We start from the raw sequence: 17,383 nt of genomic DNA, 5'->3' as shown, positions 1-17,383 counted from the left end.
ACATTATGATCCTCCGAAGGGTGTAATTGAGCTGTGTAATGCCAACTTTGAAGCTCACCTTGAATAAAAAAACTCAAGCTCTATCGAGCCTGAATTTTCATGACCGGGCTTGACCTCAATAAAGTAATTGACAATGTTGAACTCGGTTCTTCCTGACAAGATTAGTTAATAAGTAAATAAAACAACATTAAATAAACTCACAATCTTTGACTTGATGACTTGACTTGTCCCGATTTACGTAAGTACGAATAAAATAAAGAATAAATGAATATCAATAAGCTAGATTAAGCTTAAAGCTTGTGAGCTAAGGAGCCATGTATTTCAATACTCCAGTTAGGCTTGATAGTATACTAGAGTAGCCCAAACTTGACTCCATCTGAACCCAACTGATTTTTAGTGTCTAATGAGTTGGTTCGAATCGATTACACTCATAAATCATCCTAAGTATTAAATTTTGTTGGGAGATGTGTTCAATTTTGGGCGGTGTTATATTTTATGCAATCTATGTTCCTTTTTTAGATTTGGTGAAAGCCACCGCATGCAAAGTAGGAAGCACGAGAATGCATGCATTGAAAAACAACATGTGTTTATATCTTTCGCATTTGATACTTTTGTTTTTGTCGCACAAGAGGCGGTGGAGCTCCTCAACAGAGTTCAACGGGTCATGCATACTGATTTTATATTTCCCACATCTACAGATGTTATTTTCAAAAGAATTAATTTTATCATTCAGAAAAGGCTAGTGGCACAACTTGTTGTCCGTTTGCTATCCGTCGATATGTATTGACTTTTTATCCATGTTCATGGATATAAAAATATCTAGTAAAAAACAAATGAAGTTTCATAATTTAAGAAAAAAAATGATAGTAATAATAATAACAGTTTTATAGGTTTTTTAAAAAATTAATCAAAAAAATTTCATGTGGACTTCATATTAGTCACTTGGATCCGAATATGTCATGTCACATGCTACATATGTTAATGATATGTTATTGCTGATAGACCTCTAATAGTCAATATGTAATTCTCCAATAGTTTGATAATTAATAATATAAATGACATTTTCTACTATATGGACGATTTATGTAATTTTCTTATATTTATGGTATTTTCAGAAGCTTATTGTATGTGTAGAAATTTTTTGTGATAAACAGTTATTATACAGCCAAGAAGTAGTTAAGCCTTAGCCCTCGAGAACTGGGCCAAATCTGAGGCCCAAAAAAAATGTTATTAATTCCAGCAATCGAGAATCAGCCCAAAATCCAGAAATAATCGTGGTCGATTAGATGATTACTACTACATTTACTAGCACGGAGCATGGATGATTACACCGCAGATGCAGCCTCAAAATGGGCGGGAAACAAACGAAATCGTTAACAATCGCCCATTTGTTCTTAAACTAGTATCTATTTAATAAGGTATTTTTCTCAAGTATCTAGGGTTTATGGGTTCTTTGTATACTCTTGTATTTTGCTGAAATGTCTTTTATTTTAGTTTTATTATGGGAGTTTGGTTTGTTTGGTTGATGATTATATACGTTTTATATATTTTTCGTAATGTAACTATGAAGTGTTTGATGATCGGAAGCTTAATGATTATTTGCGAGTAAGGTTTGAAGTTTAGAACTTTGATTTAAGATATTTATACCAATGCATCCTATGAGAGGAAAGCTCAACTTATAAAGATCAAAATTCCGCTAAAGAGTAAAAAATTGGCATCCCATCCCATGACATTAACCCTTTAATATAAAAAAAATTATTTAAATTCTATTTTCTAGATTGTTGATATAATTATAGTTTTAGTCTTGTTTCTGTTTCTGTTTTTGGATTTAGTTATTGTTTTAATTTTGAACTTTATATTTGTTATTCAATTCAACATTAGTAAAGAATATAAATGTATACAAAATAATACATCAAACTAGTGTAATTTTTAGGTGTAACATGAAGTTTTCATATGAGATAAATATATATAGTTGGAAGCTATAATGCTTTAGAATGTGCAATAAGAAATGCATTGACAGGAGTGTCCGTAAACTTTGAAATACTTAGTTGCCTTATTATGACATTAACCCTTAATAGAATAGAAGTGCATTATGTAGCTAGAAGATCTTAAACAAGAAAAGAGAGATTGATAAAATGTCTGTGTGTGTGTTTTGATTATCTGTCTGAGTGGTTTTTTATTCACATCACAGTAACAGAGTCATGAAGGAATCCAAGCTAGCAAATGCATCAGAAGGCGAATTAGATGGGGTTGATATGATGAGTAAGTTGCCGGATGATATTCTTCAATTGATTCTTTCACGTATTCCAAGTACCGAAGAATTAACACGAACCAGCATTTTGTCGAGACGATGGAGGTATTTGTGGACTTCAATTCCCTCTATAGACATAGATTTTACCCGAGGAGTGGGTCTCTCATATGGATTTCTGATATTGAAAAGTGACATATTCAAAGAGTTTGTGGATTGGGTTTTACTAAACAAACCTCTCGTTTTGGATAGTTTTCGTTTATGGTGTGCGAGTTGCTACAATATGTCGACCATACGGCGATGGATTCATGCCGCTGCTGTGAGAAAAGTCAAACTACTTGACATGTTGTTTCGCCCAATAGATGATTCTGAGGATATTGAGATGCCCGATTGTCTGGTGGCTTGCGCTTCGCTTGAGGTATTAAGGTTGCATTTGATGAGAGGTCCTCTAAGTGTGCCCAAATTTACAGGGTTTCCGGCACTTAGGGTTCTTGAGCTGAACGATGTTGATTTATTGAAGGATGATTTAGTAAAATATTTTCTCGAAAGCTGCCCATTGCTTGAGGATTTGAGTTTGATAGATTGCCCTGCCTATTCTCTTGTTATTTCATCTCCGATGCTCAAGAATCTGAGAATTGATACCCAAGAACTAGTTGATGATGATGGGTACGTTGAGGAGGGATTAGATATAGATTGGGCCATGTGTCTAAGCCTTGAGATTTCTTGCCCAAAACTGGTGTGTTTAACGTTAACGGGTTATGTAGCTACGGAGTTTCTCTTTAACAATCTATGTTCATTGAAGAAAGCTGTGATTTACGCTGAAGAATTGTTTGAAGTTGAGGAACCCATTTATGATTTGTTTTATGACATGCGTCATGTGGAATCTTTGTCGATCAGCCTTCGCTCTGTTGAACAGGTAGATTCTTATACCCTTATGTCATGTTTTGTCATCCTTGTATAATTGTATTTACCTTTTGCTTGATCGTTTAGTATAAATTTTGCACATTTTCTCTTTTGACACCTTAATCTTTCAAGAATTACATACCACGCTTTTAAGGCTTATTTACTTTCCTTAACAAGGTGCATTATCTTTCCTTAATCTTTCAAGAATTACATACGACACTTTTAAAATCATGATTAACATTCTCACATAATCTCTGCTAAGGTATTATATATGAATTTATGCACTTAGGGATCTAAACATGTCACATTATGCACTTAACATGAAACATGACATCCGGTGCTTATGTTTCATGTTTTTTTTGTGCAAATGACAATTCTAATTGGTCTTTGTAACCCTAATACTTTTTTTATGTCATCTTTTTTTTTTTTTTTTCCATATGAAAAGATGGGCTTTAGAGATGATGATGACCCTATATCTCTACCTAATCTCAAGACGTTGGAGCTTACAGTTGATGCCCTACATGTACTCATCCGATTTCTCACCTGTCTTCCAGATCTGGAGTATCTTCATTTGGTTTTTCCAAAGGTATTCTCATATGAAATTAATATTTTTTGGAGTAAATTACAGAAATGGTCACTGTAGTTGTCCAAAAACTGCACTCTCACTCCAATTTATTTTTTCTAACCATACAGTTCCTAAGTTTGAATTCTGTTACTGTTTTGGTCCCTGATGGCATTGGTATTTGGTACCATTTTCTGGATTTTTTTTTTTATTTATTTATATAAATTAATTCAAAAAGAAATCAAAGTTCATGGGCCCCACTCCCACTCCCACCCCAACCCCACACTCCCATCATCTTCCAGAATCCAGATATAGAAATCAATTAAAGATCAAAGATAAAAGGACTAGGAAAGGTTATATTAATAATTTCACGTGGGACTAGTCAACCACAGGGGCTGTTACCGTAACAAATCTATATTTAAGGGTTAACCGTTAATTTATTTATTTAAACAGCCACAGGGACCATTTCTGTAATTCAATACTCTGTTTTTTATGTATCACAATCTTGAAGAATGTGGCTCGCTTTCACTCATCCCATTTCTCACATGTGCTTTTGTTTGATTATCTAGAATGTTTATGGATTGGACAAGTGGAATCAAGATGAAGCTACACCTGAAACAATGAGCATCTTGACTCGTCATCTGAAAAAGGTGGAGTTTCTTGAATTCCAAGAAAATAAGCCTGAACTAAATTTAGCCCGTTCCTTATTGGAGCATGGAAATGAATTGGAGGAAATGGTTTTCAGTTGGAGTGATGAAGCCAAGTTCCATGAGAGGTCAATGGAGACTATGAATCAAGTCTCAGAATTTCGCAAGGCTTCTTCAGCTGTCAAACTTACAGGTGTGATCAACCTAAACCAACTCAACCCATGGCTGGGCCCAAAAATACCAGAATTCGTCCTGATTCAAGTCGATCCCAGCTCATGAATGAAGCTCGTGAGATTTGTCAAAGTTACATTTTTTGTTTTTCCCTATTAATACCTGTATCGATTACACCCCTACTCAAACTCATGACTCGACTGATGTTAGAAGCTTTGCGTTAAACACTTAAACTGTGTAAGTAGTAGAATGAATATCTTTTCATGTTATGGGTAGACCAGATTTCTTGGTTCTTAAGGGTGATTTTTGGAGGGGGAAGTCGTTCTTTTGTTCTTTTTGAAATGACGTCTATCATAATCCTCTTCATTAAGGAATTTTGTGAGAGATATTAAATGTTGGGTTAGATGAACACAGTAACAGCATACTTTAGTTCAAAACTCCAAATTCTATTGGTTAATCAGGGAAATTCTCAGATTAACCATTATTTCAACTTTTTTACACAAGTCACTATTTTATTTTTCTTTTTAGAAAAATCATTGATATTTATAAATATTTTCAGAAGAACCATTGTTAACCTGTTGTAGCCCCTTGAACCCGGCCCAAAACATATTAGAAATCAACTCAATTCAAGTTGAGCCGAGTTTGTGCTTGAGCAACTTGAGTGTTAAACCAGTTGGCCCTTGAAGCTCGTGAGCTTTGTAAAGCTACATTTTTACCCTTTCTGTTACATTGTATCACCTCGACTCGGATTGATCACACCCCTAGTTGAACTCATGACTCTGCTGAATGAAGGACCGATGTTACAAGCTTTGAGTCAAAAACTGTGCAAGTAATAACTAAATATTCATGTTATGGGTAAACCAGATTTTTTGGTTTCATGTGAATGCTTGTTGGATCTGGATTTTTGGATTACCCAACAGTCCAACACCCAACTTGATGTTGTTCATTTTCACTTATGTTGAGTTGATTTCGAGTATTTTTTAGTCGATCTCGAGTATGAGTTGGCTTTAGAGGTGGCAATCGTGTCGTGTCGAAACACTAAACGGGTTGAAAGTGCTTGACCCTAACCCGACTCATTTAATTAACGCGTCGTGTCGTGTCAACCCGTTTATTTTCGTGTCGAGTTCGTGTCGGGTTTCGGGTTAGGGTTATACCTTGAAATATGTCGTGTCATGTGAGGTTAAAAGATTGAGCATGTTGAAAGAGTAGGAGTTTGGTAGGCGGAAATGAAAAACTAATTGTTTTGAGGCAGAATAAATGAAGTCATAGCAAGTTTAGATGACAAAATTAAAAGAGTGGGAGTTGGGGAGGCGGATGACAAGGTCATGAGGATGTGAGAGTGGTGAAAGAGACTGGGTAGTTTGGGAGAGAATGGAAAAACTGAAATGAAATCTTGATCTAGACGGCTAAGTCATTTCAACATTACAAAACAATTCAATTCGAAGGTTTTCTTTTACTTATGCTTTTGGTTTTGTATCTTTTTAGTTTATTTAAATAATTCAAAAAACTTGCATATAAATAAACGGGTCGGTTTCGAGTCATATTCGAGTTGAAATTCTCAACCCTAACCTTACCCATTTAATTTTCGTGTCGTGTCATGTCAGCCCGTTTATTTAAACGGATTGAAATATCTTACCCAAACCTATTTATTTCGTGTCGGGTTTCGTGTCGGGTCAATTTTTACCACTTCTAGTTGGCTTGAGTCAATTACACCCTAATCCTCACAATAAGGAATTTTGTTGTGTGATGTATTAAATTTTTGTAAAACATTATTATATGTAGAAGTATGTTCTTTCCAGAATTGGTGATGTTCATGTTCATCATTTTTGTTCATCTTTAAGGTTTAAAGATAACAAAATAACAACACTAATAATAATAATTTTAACATTTCTAAAAATTAATAAAAAATTTTCATGTGGACGCCATTTCAGAAGCAAATGACACTTGGTGTTGAAGTTATATGCTCGGTGACCTACTTAACATTTTTTTCGTTTTATCTGTAATGGTCAAATAAGTGTCTTCACTTTTCAATACTCAGATGATCAATAATATCAATAACCCTTTCTAAAATGGCATTGGAGGGTTGTAAGACATGGATGAAACAAATACAAACGTTGGTGGATTGGAAAATAAAAAAAATGTCACAGACTCATAGATCAACAAATAGAAGTTAAACTATTTATGCAATTTACTCATTTATCAAACACCCTGCATAATTGTGATATTTTTAAAAAGTCATTTCATGAGAAAAAATCCTTTTGTCATAAAGCGATCATGATTCCCATTTGTCATTGAATTCATTATAGTATACTGCTAGGCTCAGCCCATTAGAGAGCATGTAGAGACTAGAAAGACGTTAATAACTGAGCTAATTTGAGGCCCAAAAAAGATGGTTCAGGCTTTCAGCAATCCAAAATAGCCTAAAAACCGAAAATAATCATGGTCGATTACTAGTACGATGGAACTAGGGATGAGCATATGGACCGGGGAACCGGCCGGAATCGGTACCGGAACCCGATGGAATCGGTCGAGACAGAACCGGGACATTATTTTTGTAGATTTTTGGAACCGGGAGAACCGGCAAAAACCGGAACCGTATGATGTTATTTTTCGAGGACCGGTTCCAACATTTGAAGACACGACAAGAACCGGTAGACGGTTCGATTCTTGATTTTGGCCGAAGTCGGTTCCCGGGTCCGGTCCGGTTCGGTCATTTTGCTCATCCCTAGATGGAACAATGGAAAACAAATGAAATCGTTCCCCCCCCCCCCCCCCTAATTCTTAAACTCAAAGGCGTTGCATCTATTTAATAATTCTTGTCAAATATATTTTTTAAAATTTGATTATGTTTTGTTATTATTTAGGGTAGGTATGTTCGTTGTATACTCTTCTATTTTTCAAAAATATTTTTAATTTCAGTTTTATAACTGGTATTTGGTATGTTAATGGTTATGTAGGGTTTAATTTTTAGTTTCATTATTCGTGTGTAATGTTTGAGGTTGTTGTAACATCCCAAAAATCATTAGGTAAAAATTCCATTTTTATTATAATCAAAACACAGATGTAACTTGACCCATACATTTAAAAGCATTTCTAACTAAAACAATTATCGGAGTTAATTCCCAAAATCACATCTTGAATAAAAACATGAGAGTATGTGTTGCGATCAAACCATGCTCTTCCCTTTCGAACCGATAGTACCTGAAACCATAAACCACAAACTGTAAGCACAAAGCTTAGTGAGTTACCCAAATACCACATACCACACATACCAATCGAGACATAAATAACATTTATATCATCAAGCTATACTTAACATACATATATCACAATCAATAAAGGTGTTATGTGTCATCCATAGTCTTGTCATTATGCCACAAGCCGCCTCGTGGTCTTCCTTGCTAAGTCGGGGGGGCAAAACCCGGGGTCTTACATACAAGTGTCAGGAGCCACCTCCTGATCTTTCATGCAAGCATCACAAAAACAACTAACATACAATCTACAGCTACTTAACTAATAATTGCCAAAGCTCAGACTATTGTCTTGCATATAGAATGCCAGAAGCCGCCTCCTTGTCTTTCATACAAAATGCCAAGGGTTATCCTCGGGTCTTCCTACAAAACATAACCAAATGGGCCGACATTGGTGCCTTCGACCCGTAGAACAGTGAGGAGACTCACCTCGAATGTTGAAGCTCATTGCAAGAAATCCCTAGTTGCTACCCTAATGACACCTCCGATCTATCAGATCAAAATAACACCCAATTAGCAATTGGGTTACATTCTAAGGCCCACCATCCATACTTGGGGTAAAATGACTATTTTACCCCTGACCCAACATGAACCAAAACTAAGGCCCAATTCCAAAAGATCCACAAAGGCCCACTAAAAATTGGGCCCAACCCCATATGCGCCTTATCATAAGCCCATAATTTCCTTAGTTACGATTCAGATTACCTCAAGTACCCCTTAGGACAAACTTGGTCAAAGACAAAAGCCAAAAAGTCAAGATCAACAATCCATGTTAACCCAACACGTCGTGTTGTCCCTGCAACACGCCGTATTTCTCCATAAACTTTGAAATGGGGAAAACCAAGCCAACTCGTTGAGTTGACAACAAACTCGTCGAGTTCGCCCAAGACCTAATAGCTTAAATACATTAAGTTGCCTTAATCGAATCCAAGAGCTCCAAAGCTCAAATCTCGACCAAACTGAGATCTAAAAGGGTAAAGTTTCCAACTTTACCCCTAGGAACCACCGAAAAGGATCCAAACCTAAACACTAGACTTAAAAAGAGTGAGGCCTTAACCATTAATCACTTAATCTTCAAGGGCAAAGCACCAAAATGCAGATCTAACACCCTAGAGCTGGAAAACCATGTAAAATTGCCAACTTCACATTCATGCATGTATAGGAGAAGCTCAAATGCTCAAGAAGGGTTTAATAAGGGACTTAGTGAATGCATGAAACCATTAAATCCATAAAGTTGGCACCTTTATGCCAAAAGAGTCCATGAAAACCCTAGATCTGAAAGAATAAGGCTTTGGGACGTCCTAATCCCAACATCCATCCAACCCATGGCTAAAACATAACAATTTAACCCAAAAGAGAGATCTAAGCATCTAGCAATCAAGATAAGAACTTGGTACCTCAAACTCATTGTAAAATGGGTGGTGGTTCTGGATCCAAGACTTCCTTATCCAAGATTAGAAACTTCAAGATCTTCTACCTCCTTCACAATGCACAAAATAAACACTAAACTTTCTTCCAAGGCTCAAATGATTGACAATGAAGGCTACAACTCGATTTAGGGTTTTGATAACAATGGAGGCTGATCAGTGGCGAATCTAAGATTCAAATTCACGTGTATCCTACTTAAATGAAATGATAAAATAAATAAGTCAAAAAATTTGGTTAACGGGTTGGTTTAATAATAACATCATTGTAGCCTATTATTTATTAACTTTTAGGTGAATTTAGATGTTAGGTTAGAAGTAGATTGAGTTTGCGGGTTCAAGTATCAATTTAATTTAAAAAAACACTTATAAATGTATTATAATTGTTCATACAAATTGTCTTATTCCTAAAAAAATCTATAAATACATCTTTGCTAGTACCATATCACTATAATATGAATACATAAACGGATTATATAAACAAAATGAAACCAGGAAAATGGAAGTTCTAATTATGTATTATACCAAATACAATAGACAATATATGTCTGACATACATCACAAAAGTAAGTCTACAGATAGGTGTGTTTTAGTTTCATGATGTACGCAATTATTTTATAGCTTCTAGTTTGTAGACTTTGACTTTTAATACCAAGAGTACGCGATAAATTGCTTCTACATCACAACACCAAGAGAAATTTAACGAGTCCTAAACAGAGAAAAAAAGAGCTTTACCTGGAAAATAAATCGAATGTAGGAGTAGGGAGATGACAAGAACCAGAAGTCCATAATTTTTACACCAAGAACGGTTCAAGACGGAATGCGATCACCAAACAAATTAGTATGAGTTTCAAATATTATTTGCTATTATATTTTTGAAAATATTTTGCATATTTAACTCCTAAATTGATGCTCTTACTTTTTTTGTAAGTCGTAAAGATTAAGAATAGATTACGAATTTACGATTGACAACTATGAAAGATCAAATTTTTTTATTGTTCTTTCTTTTGTGTTTCTCTTTCAAAGTTCAAAGGGTTTCCAATTTTTTTGATAACAGGTGTCCCACAAAAACTTATGGTATACCTTCTAAATAAAATTTCAAATTTAGGGGTGTCCATGGACACCCTTTATATAAAGGTAGATTCGCCCCTGAGGCTGATAAGGAGGCCAGCCAAGGGACTTAAGGCTTTTTAATAGGGTGCAGCACCCTAAAAATTAGGGTTTCCTTTCCAGCTGCCAACGTGTCGTGTTGGTTTATTAATCTTCACAATTTTTCCATACTAGACACGCCGTGTTTGTCCCTCCAACACACCGTGTCTAACCCGAAAAGAGGCTTACTCCCCAACAATTTCTCCTCAAGATTTCGGGCGTTACAGTTTTTGAAGCTTGGGAGGTTAGAACTTCCCATAGCAGTCATAATGTTTTAAGATGTTTACCTCACTACAAAAAAATGATAATGACGAAAACGAAATGGCCACTAATAATAGAAGGTGTCGTCACTAAATGATTAAGTGACCAAACTTCTAGTCGTCACTTTTCATCACTATGGTTCTGTCACAAAAGTTGATTAGTGACCAAAAGATAAAAGTGGTCACTAATTAGTGACTAAAATATAATGGTCACTAATTAGTGACTAAAATGTAATGGTCACTAAATCAATGACGACCCGTTTCGTCCCTAACTGTTGTCACTAATCACTAAAAGTCGTCACTGTTTTTATATAATTAGTGACCATAAAAGGTCGTCACTCTTTTGTCTAATTAGTGACCATAAAAAGTGGCCACTGATTTACCTAATTAATGACCATAAAAAGTCGTCACTGATTTTGGTTGTTATTTATTACATTTAACCCAATTAGCATTAAACTTAGTAAATGATAAGATATACTATGATCATTTTATCAAAATATGTCATCGAATGATAATCATAAATTGTTCTTAAATTTAAACAAACCCATAATATACAATATGATGTGTGTAAAACTGTGACATCCCCATTTTCACGACCAGAAAAGACCGATTTTGTTTATGCTTTATAAAAATTAGAATATCTCTTTTAATAAAAATGTTGCGGGATTTGTTCCCAGAAAAACACGATAAATACTTTATCAAAACATTTCCAAAAAAACATATTTTATTCATTTTAAAACATTTGGGATGTCATTGTCAATACAGAAACATAAACATAAACAGAACTTACATTCATTATCACTAGTTCTCTATATCTCCTTAATCTCTTAGTGTAATGTGACTTCATATCAACACCTGTGATACAAATAAACTGAGTGGGTCAGGTTGGGAAACCTGGTGAGTACATAGGGTTTTCAACCGACAATAATATAATTATTATGTTTAATCGTCAAACAGTTAACCCAATTACCCATCCCATATTATCTTCTTTACTCTTAAGGGTCTACTCTAAGAATCAGCTACTCCTCTTTAATTCATTCCTAAGGATCATCCTAAGGAATCGGCATGAAATCCATCGTTGCCAAGTTTACTCAACGGGCACTAAATCCATAGCTGCCAGGGTTTTCTCAACAGACACTAAATCCATAGCTGCCAGGGCTATTTCGTTTATCGGCAGTATCCACTCGCAATACATGTCAATGGGTTTTTAGAGTACATCGGTGAACACATCGTTCACAACACCTACAGGTTGCGAGCCTGCTAGTGTTCCACTGGACTGTCTAGAATAGTCCGTGATTGTCATCCATACTCTGCTGAATGATGGGGCCATCATTTGGGAAAAAGGCTTCTCACATCGTCCACCTCTAACCCTCACCTCACGGTCTATTTCACCTCTCAACTCATCATCCAACTCATACTCCATCTATTACAACTACCCATGTTTTAACCCAACATTATCGTAGATATAAAATACATATACAGTTTAAATCATTTAAAACATGTATAAAATCGTTCATCCAGCATAGATAGTAATTATACAGATAATATTCACACATACTATGTAGTTTATATAAAATACTTCATATCTATTTGTAAGATGAAAGGTACCATGCACTCACTTGATTAGGTCGTGACTCCGAACTCAGACAGCACTTCGTTATCTCAAAACAATTTTCCTCGACAAAACAGCGGGTTTTTATTAAAAATCGGGCTTCGCTGGAGCAGCGTTTCCGAGCTAAAAGCTTTTCTTCTCGGAGCCGTCAGGCGCTCTAGGGCTTTCTTCTCGTGCTAGGGAGGTTCCCTAGACTTGGGAGGGGTTTAGGGAGGCTAGAGAGAGAAAGAAATGTTTATTGTGTGTAGAAATAATGAAGAGTTCACCCTTTATTTATAGGGATTTTATAGTAAAGTAGCCGCTAAGTTTCGTCCGTATCTTCCTCGTACGAGCTCCGTTTTCTACGTTCTTTATATCCATACGCTGGTATTTACGAGGACTACAACTTTCATTTAGACCTTGTCGGCTAATTCTCCTTCTATCTCAGATTTACAAAAACTGTATCGTATTTATCGCGCACGAAGAGTAGCGACTAAGCTTCGTCCATATCTTTCGCATACGAGCTCCGTTTCCGACGTTATTTATATCCATGTGTTGGTATTTACGAGTACTGCAACTTTCATTTAGACCTCGTAGGCTAATTGTCATTCTATCTCGGATTTACAAAACTGTATCGAATTCGCCGTGCTCGAAAAGTAGAGACTAAGTTTCGTCCATAACTTTCGCATACGAGCTCCGTTTTTGATGTTATTTGTATCCACGCGTAGGTAAAAATAAAATCTACAACTTTCCTTTTTACTCTGTCGGCTAATTCTCGACCATCTTAATTTTAACAGTAGGAGGAGATTATATTGTTAAATGTCTGCGTAAAATTTATATGTTCTTGGTTTAACGTATACTAAAACTTTTGTTTTTATTTATAAGGCTAAAAAATCCTTCATCGTAAATTCACTATTTACGTTTCCCGGTGTCGTGCCGGTTTTGCTGTGAAACTTCGACAGACCATAACTTCTTCGTTATAACTCGGATTTCAGAGTTCTTTAGAAGTACGGAACCCTTGAGACGTATTCTACAACTTGGTTAAAATTATTCATTCTAAATAATCTTTTGTCGAAAAGTCATTTTCGACCCTTATTATCTCTAAATTGACTAGCCCGGATCTACGGGCATTACAATTATCTCCCCCTTAGGATGATTACGTCCCGAAATCATCAACAAAATAGGGCAGTATAATGATTCCATACGTTATCTCTTCATCCTAGGTAATAATCGTAACTTCCTTGTTTCTTTGAATGAGTATCTAACTCTTGGACTCCTTGACTGTAGGCATTGCTCGATCTTGCACTTGCTCCCTATCTCACGTTAGACTCCAGATTATGACCTTCAAGTCACAATCTCGATTCTCACTGGATACAAACTTAAGATAAGTTCTTTTATTACTACAATGGAACGATGTGTCATATTCTAATGACCTATTATCGTATGTTGCAACGCTTAGACTCAGGTCTCTTAGAGTCTTCCAGAACATATTATACCTTCCTTTATGTTCTAATGTGATATAATCACATCTTAAAAGGTAGCATTTCTAGCTACAACCAACTATCACGATACCTCTAATGATCGCTTTGATTATCTTTTATTTCAATCTTCCGGCTTAAGTCAGATGTTACATCGAACTTGGTTCTCTGAACCACGTATCATACTCATCGTATTCAGACTCAATTTGATATAACCACTAGGGTCAGAATAACAACAATCTTCTTACCAAAACGATGGTAACGACATGCTTGAATAAAACGGACTCAATTATTGGCTTCTTGGTAACCTTGTGACTTTCCCTGATCCAAGCGTGAGTCCTATGTTTCCGGTAGTATATGCATCTACTACCTTTCACACCTACTCATACTCGTCCCAAGTACTATCTCGCAGTCCCCAAGTCCTAAAATCACAAAACAATTTAACACATACGAGTGTGTCCAAATAATCATAAAAATTTCCCTAGACTCTACTAGGACTTCTTCCATGCATATCTTCAATCATCAATTCTGTTTCAACTCGGTTGGTGATGGAAATTCCAGATGATAGGAAAACTTTAGGAATTACACCAATCGTTCTATCATCCCGCCAATCAAATGTGTACATTCAGATGTACCGTACTTCTCTAGACGTACTGCTATTTTATCAGACGTATTCTAAAGGCAAGATACCTCTCTTATGATATCTTTTGATAGGTATCATTTACTATCGTAAGCCATCTCATTTCCTCTATTTTCTCAGTTTATCATGGTTCGCATCACTTCCTGAACTTCTGCCATTGTGATAGGTTCGGGTGCAGGCGCAACAACCGATGCATGACCCATCACATTCTTAGGCTCAGGTTGTCATCTTCCTCGGATATTTCCTAGTCTGTATTCACCATGACGTTTTGTACACCCAAGCAGACGTTCGGTGTACCGAGGCGAGAATTTTAAGATAAGAAAGATTTTATTTACGATAGACGTATAGATCTCCTTGTCACAACGAAAAGTTATATGCCAATTCTAATACCATGATTAAACGTTTAGAAATCTAAACACATAAAATTTCCAGATCCGGTCGGCAACAGACCATAGATCCGAACAAATAATAACATATAAGGCATCTTTATAGCTATAACATAAAACATTTAGCACATAAAACATTTTAGGCATCTTTCCTAAAATAAACTAGTGCTTGTGTCTAAAATATAGCAAACACTCATCTCACAATCATCACTTAGCATTCTAAGTTTAAGTCTAGAAATTTCCTACAAATTCCTAGTTCGCTTAAACTAATGCTCTGATACCAACTGTGACATCCCCATTTTCATGACCAGAAAAGACCGATTTTGTTTATGCTTTATAAAAATTAGAATATCTCTTTTAATAAAAATGTTGCGGGATTTGTTCCCAGAAAAACACGATAAATACTTTATCAAAACATTTCCAAAAAAAACATATTTTATTCATTTTAAAACATTTGGGATGTCAATGTCAATACAGAAACATAAACATAAACAGAACTTACATTCATTATCACTAGTTATCTATATCTCCTTAATCTCTCAGTGTAATGTGACTTCATATCAACACCTGTGATACAAATAAACTGAGTGGGTCAGGTTGGGAAACCTGGTGAGTACATAGGGTTTTCAACCGACAATAATATAATTATTATGTTTAATCGTCAAACAGTTAACCCAATTACCCATCCCATATTATCTTCTTTACTCTTAAGGGTCTACTCTAAGAATCAGCTACTCCTCTTTAATTCATTCCTAAGGATCATCCTAAGGAATCGGCATGAAATCCATCGTTGCCAAGTTTACTCAACGGGCACTAAATCCATAGCTGCCATGGTTTTCTCAACAGGCACTAAATCCATAGCTGTCAGGGCTATTTCGTTTATCGGCAGTATCCACTCGCAATACATGTCAATGGGTTTTTAGAGTACACCGGTGAACACATCGTTCACAACACCTACAGGTTGCGAGCCTGCTAGTGTTCCACTGGACTGTCTAGAATAGTCTGTGGTTGTCATCCATACTTTGCTGAATGATGGGGCCATCATTTGGGAAAAAGGCTTCTCACATCGTCCACCTCTCACCCTCACCTCACGGTCTATTTCACCTCTCAACTCATCATCCAACTCATACTCCATCTATTACAACTACCCATGTTTTAACCCAACATTATCGTAGATATAAAATACATATACAGTTTAAATCATTTAAAACATGTATAAAATCGTTCATCCAGCATAGATAGTAATTATACAGATAGTATTCACACATAGTATGTAGTTTATATAAAATATTTCATATCTATTTGTAAGATGAAAGAGACCGTGCACTCACTTGAATAGGTGGTGATTCTGAACTCAGACAACACTTCATTATCTCAAAACAATTTTCCTCGACAAAACAACGAGTTTTTATTAAAAACCGGGCTTCGCTGGAGCAGCGTTTCCGAGCCGAAAGCTTTTCTTCTCGGAGCCGTCGGGCGCTCCGGGGCTTTCTTCTCGTGCTAGGGAGGTTCCCTAGACTTGGGAGGGGTTTATGGAGGCTAGAGAGAAGTTAGAGAGAGAAAAAAATGCTTATTGTGTGTAGAAATAATGAAGGGTTCACCCTTTATTTATAGGGATTTTATAGTAAAGTAGCCGCTAAGTCTCGTCCGTATCTTCCTCGTACGAGCTCCGTTTTCTACGTTGTTTATATCCACACGTTGGTATTTACGAGGACTACAACTTTTATTTAGACCTCGTCGACTAATTCTCCTTCTATCTCAGATTTACAAAAATTGTATCGTATTTATCGCGCACGAAGAGTAGCGACTAAGCTTCGTCCATATCTTTCACATACGAGCTCCGTTTCCGACGTTATTTATATCCATGTGTTGGTATTTACGAGTACTACAACTTTCATTTAGACCTCGTAGGCTAATTGTCATTCTATCTCGGATTTACAAAACTATATCGAATTCGCCGTGCTAGAAAAGTAGAGACTAAGCTTCATCCATAACTTTCGCGTACGAGCTCCATTTTTGACGTTATTTATATCCACGCGTAGGTAAAAATAAAATCTACAACTTTCCTTTTTACTCCGTCGGCTAATTCTCGACCAATCTTAATTTTAACAGTAGGAGGAGATTATACTGTTAAATGTCCGCGTAAAATTTATAACTTCTACATACAGACTCTGTTTCCGTCTGTCTTTTTACCGTTGAGTTCCTATTAATGAGATATTCAATTCTCATTTAGGTCGCGTAGGCCAAAAACCGCTCGATCTAAAATTCGAGTTTCGGGTTGTGCACTGCTAAGCCAAATCTTAGAAAATTCATAACTTCCTCATACGAAATCAGATTTGGGCGTTCTTTTTTTTATATGTTCTTGGTTTAACGTATACTAAAACTTTTGTTTTTATTTATAAGGCTAAAAAATCCTCCATCGTAAATTCACTATTTACGTCTCTCGGTGTCGTGCCGGTTTTGCTGTAAAACTTCGACGGACCATAACTTCTTCGTTATAACTCGGATTTCGGCGTTCTTTATATGTACGGAACCCTTGAGACGTATTCTACAACTTGGTTATGATTATTTATTCTAAATAATCTTTTTTCGAAAAACCATTTTCGACCCCTATTATCTCTAAATTGACTAGCCCGGATCTACGGGCGTTACAAAAATGCACTAGTTTTATTC

General features: G+C 36.0%; 2 protein-coding genes across 2 annotated transcripts in view; both read left to right on the top strand.

Moving 5' to 3' along the window:
• LOC145062743 (F-box/LRR-repeat protein At3g26922-like) overlaps window positions 1-17,383 on the top strand; it is a 38,315-nt gene that overhangs the window by 15,380 nt on the left and 5,552 nt on the right. The window lies entirely within an intron of this gene.
• Window positions 1,284-4,800, top strand: LOC145063444 (F-box/FBD/LRR-repeat protein At1g78750-like). The gene is made up of 4 exons (XM_079011050.1): window positions 1,284-1,418; window positions 2,192-3,164; window positions 3,597-3,737; window positions 4,283-4,800. Exons 2-4 carry the CDS (start codon window positions 2,202-2,204, stop codon window positions 4,637-4,639), a joined length of 1,461 nt encoding a protein of 486 aa, XP_078867176.1. The 5' UTR covers window positions 1,284-1,418; window positions 2,192-2,201; the 3' UTR covers window positions 4,640-4,800.

This window comes from Lactuca serriola, chromosome 7 (assembly GCF_051521515.1).
Source record: "Lactuca serriola cultivar US96UC23 chromosome 7, Lser_US96UC23_V15, whole genome shotgun sequence".
Taxonomy (NCBI): Eukaryota; Viridiplantae; Streptophyta; class Magnoliopsida; order Asterales; family Asteraceae; genus Lactuca; species Lactuca serriola.
Note: the sequence above shows the minus strand (reverse complement) of the source record. Positions and strands in the feature narration are given on the sequence as shown.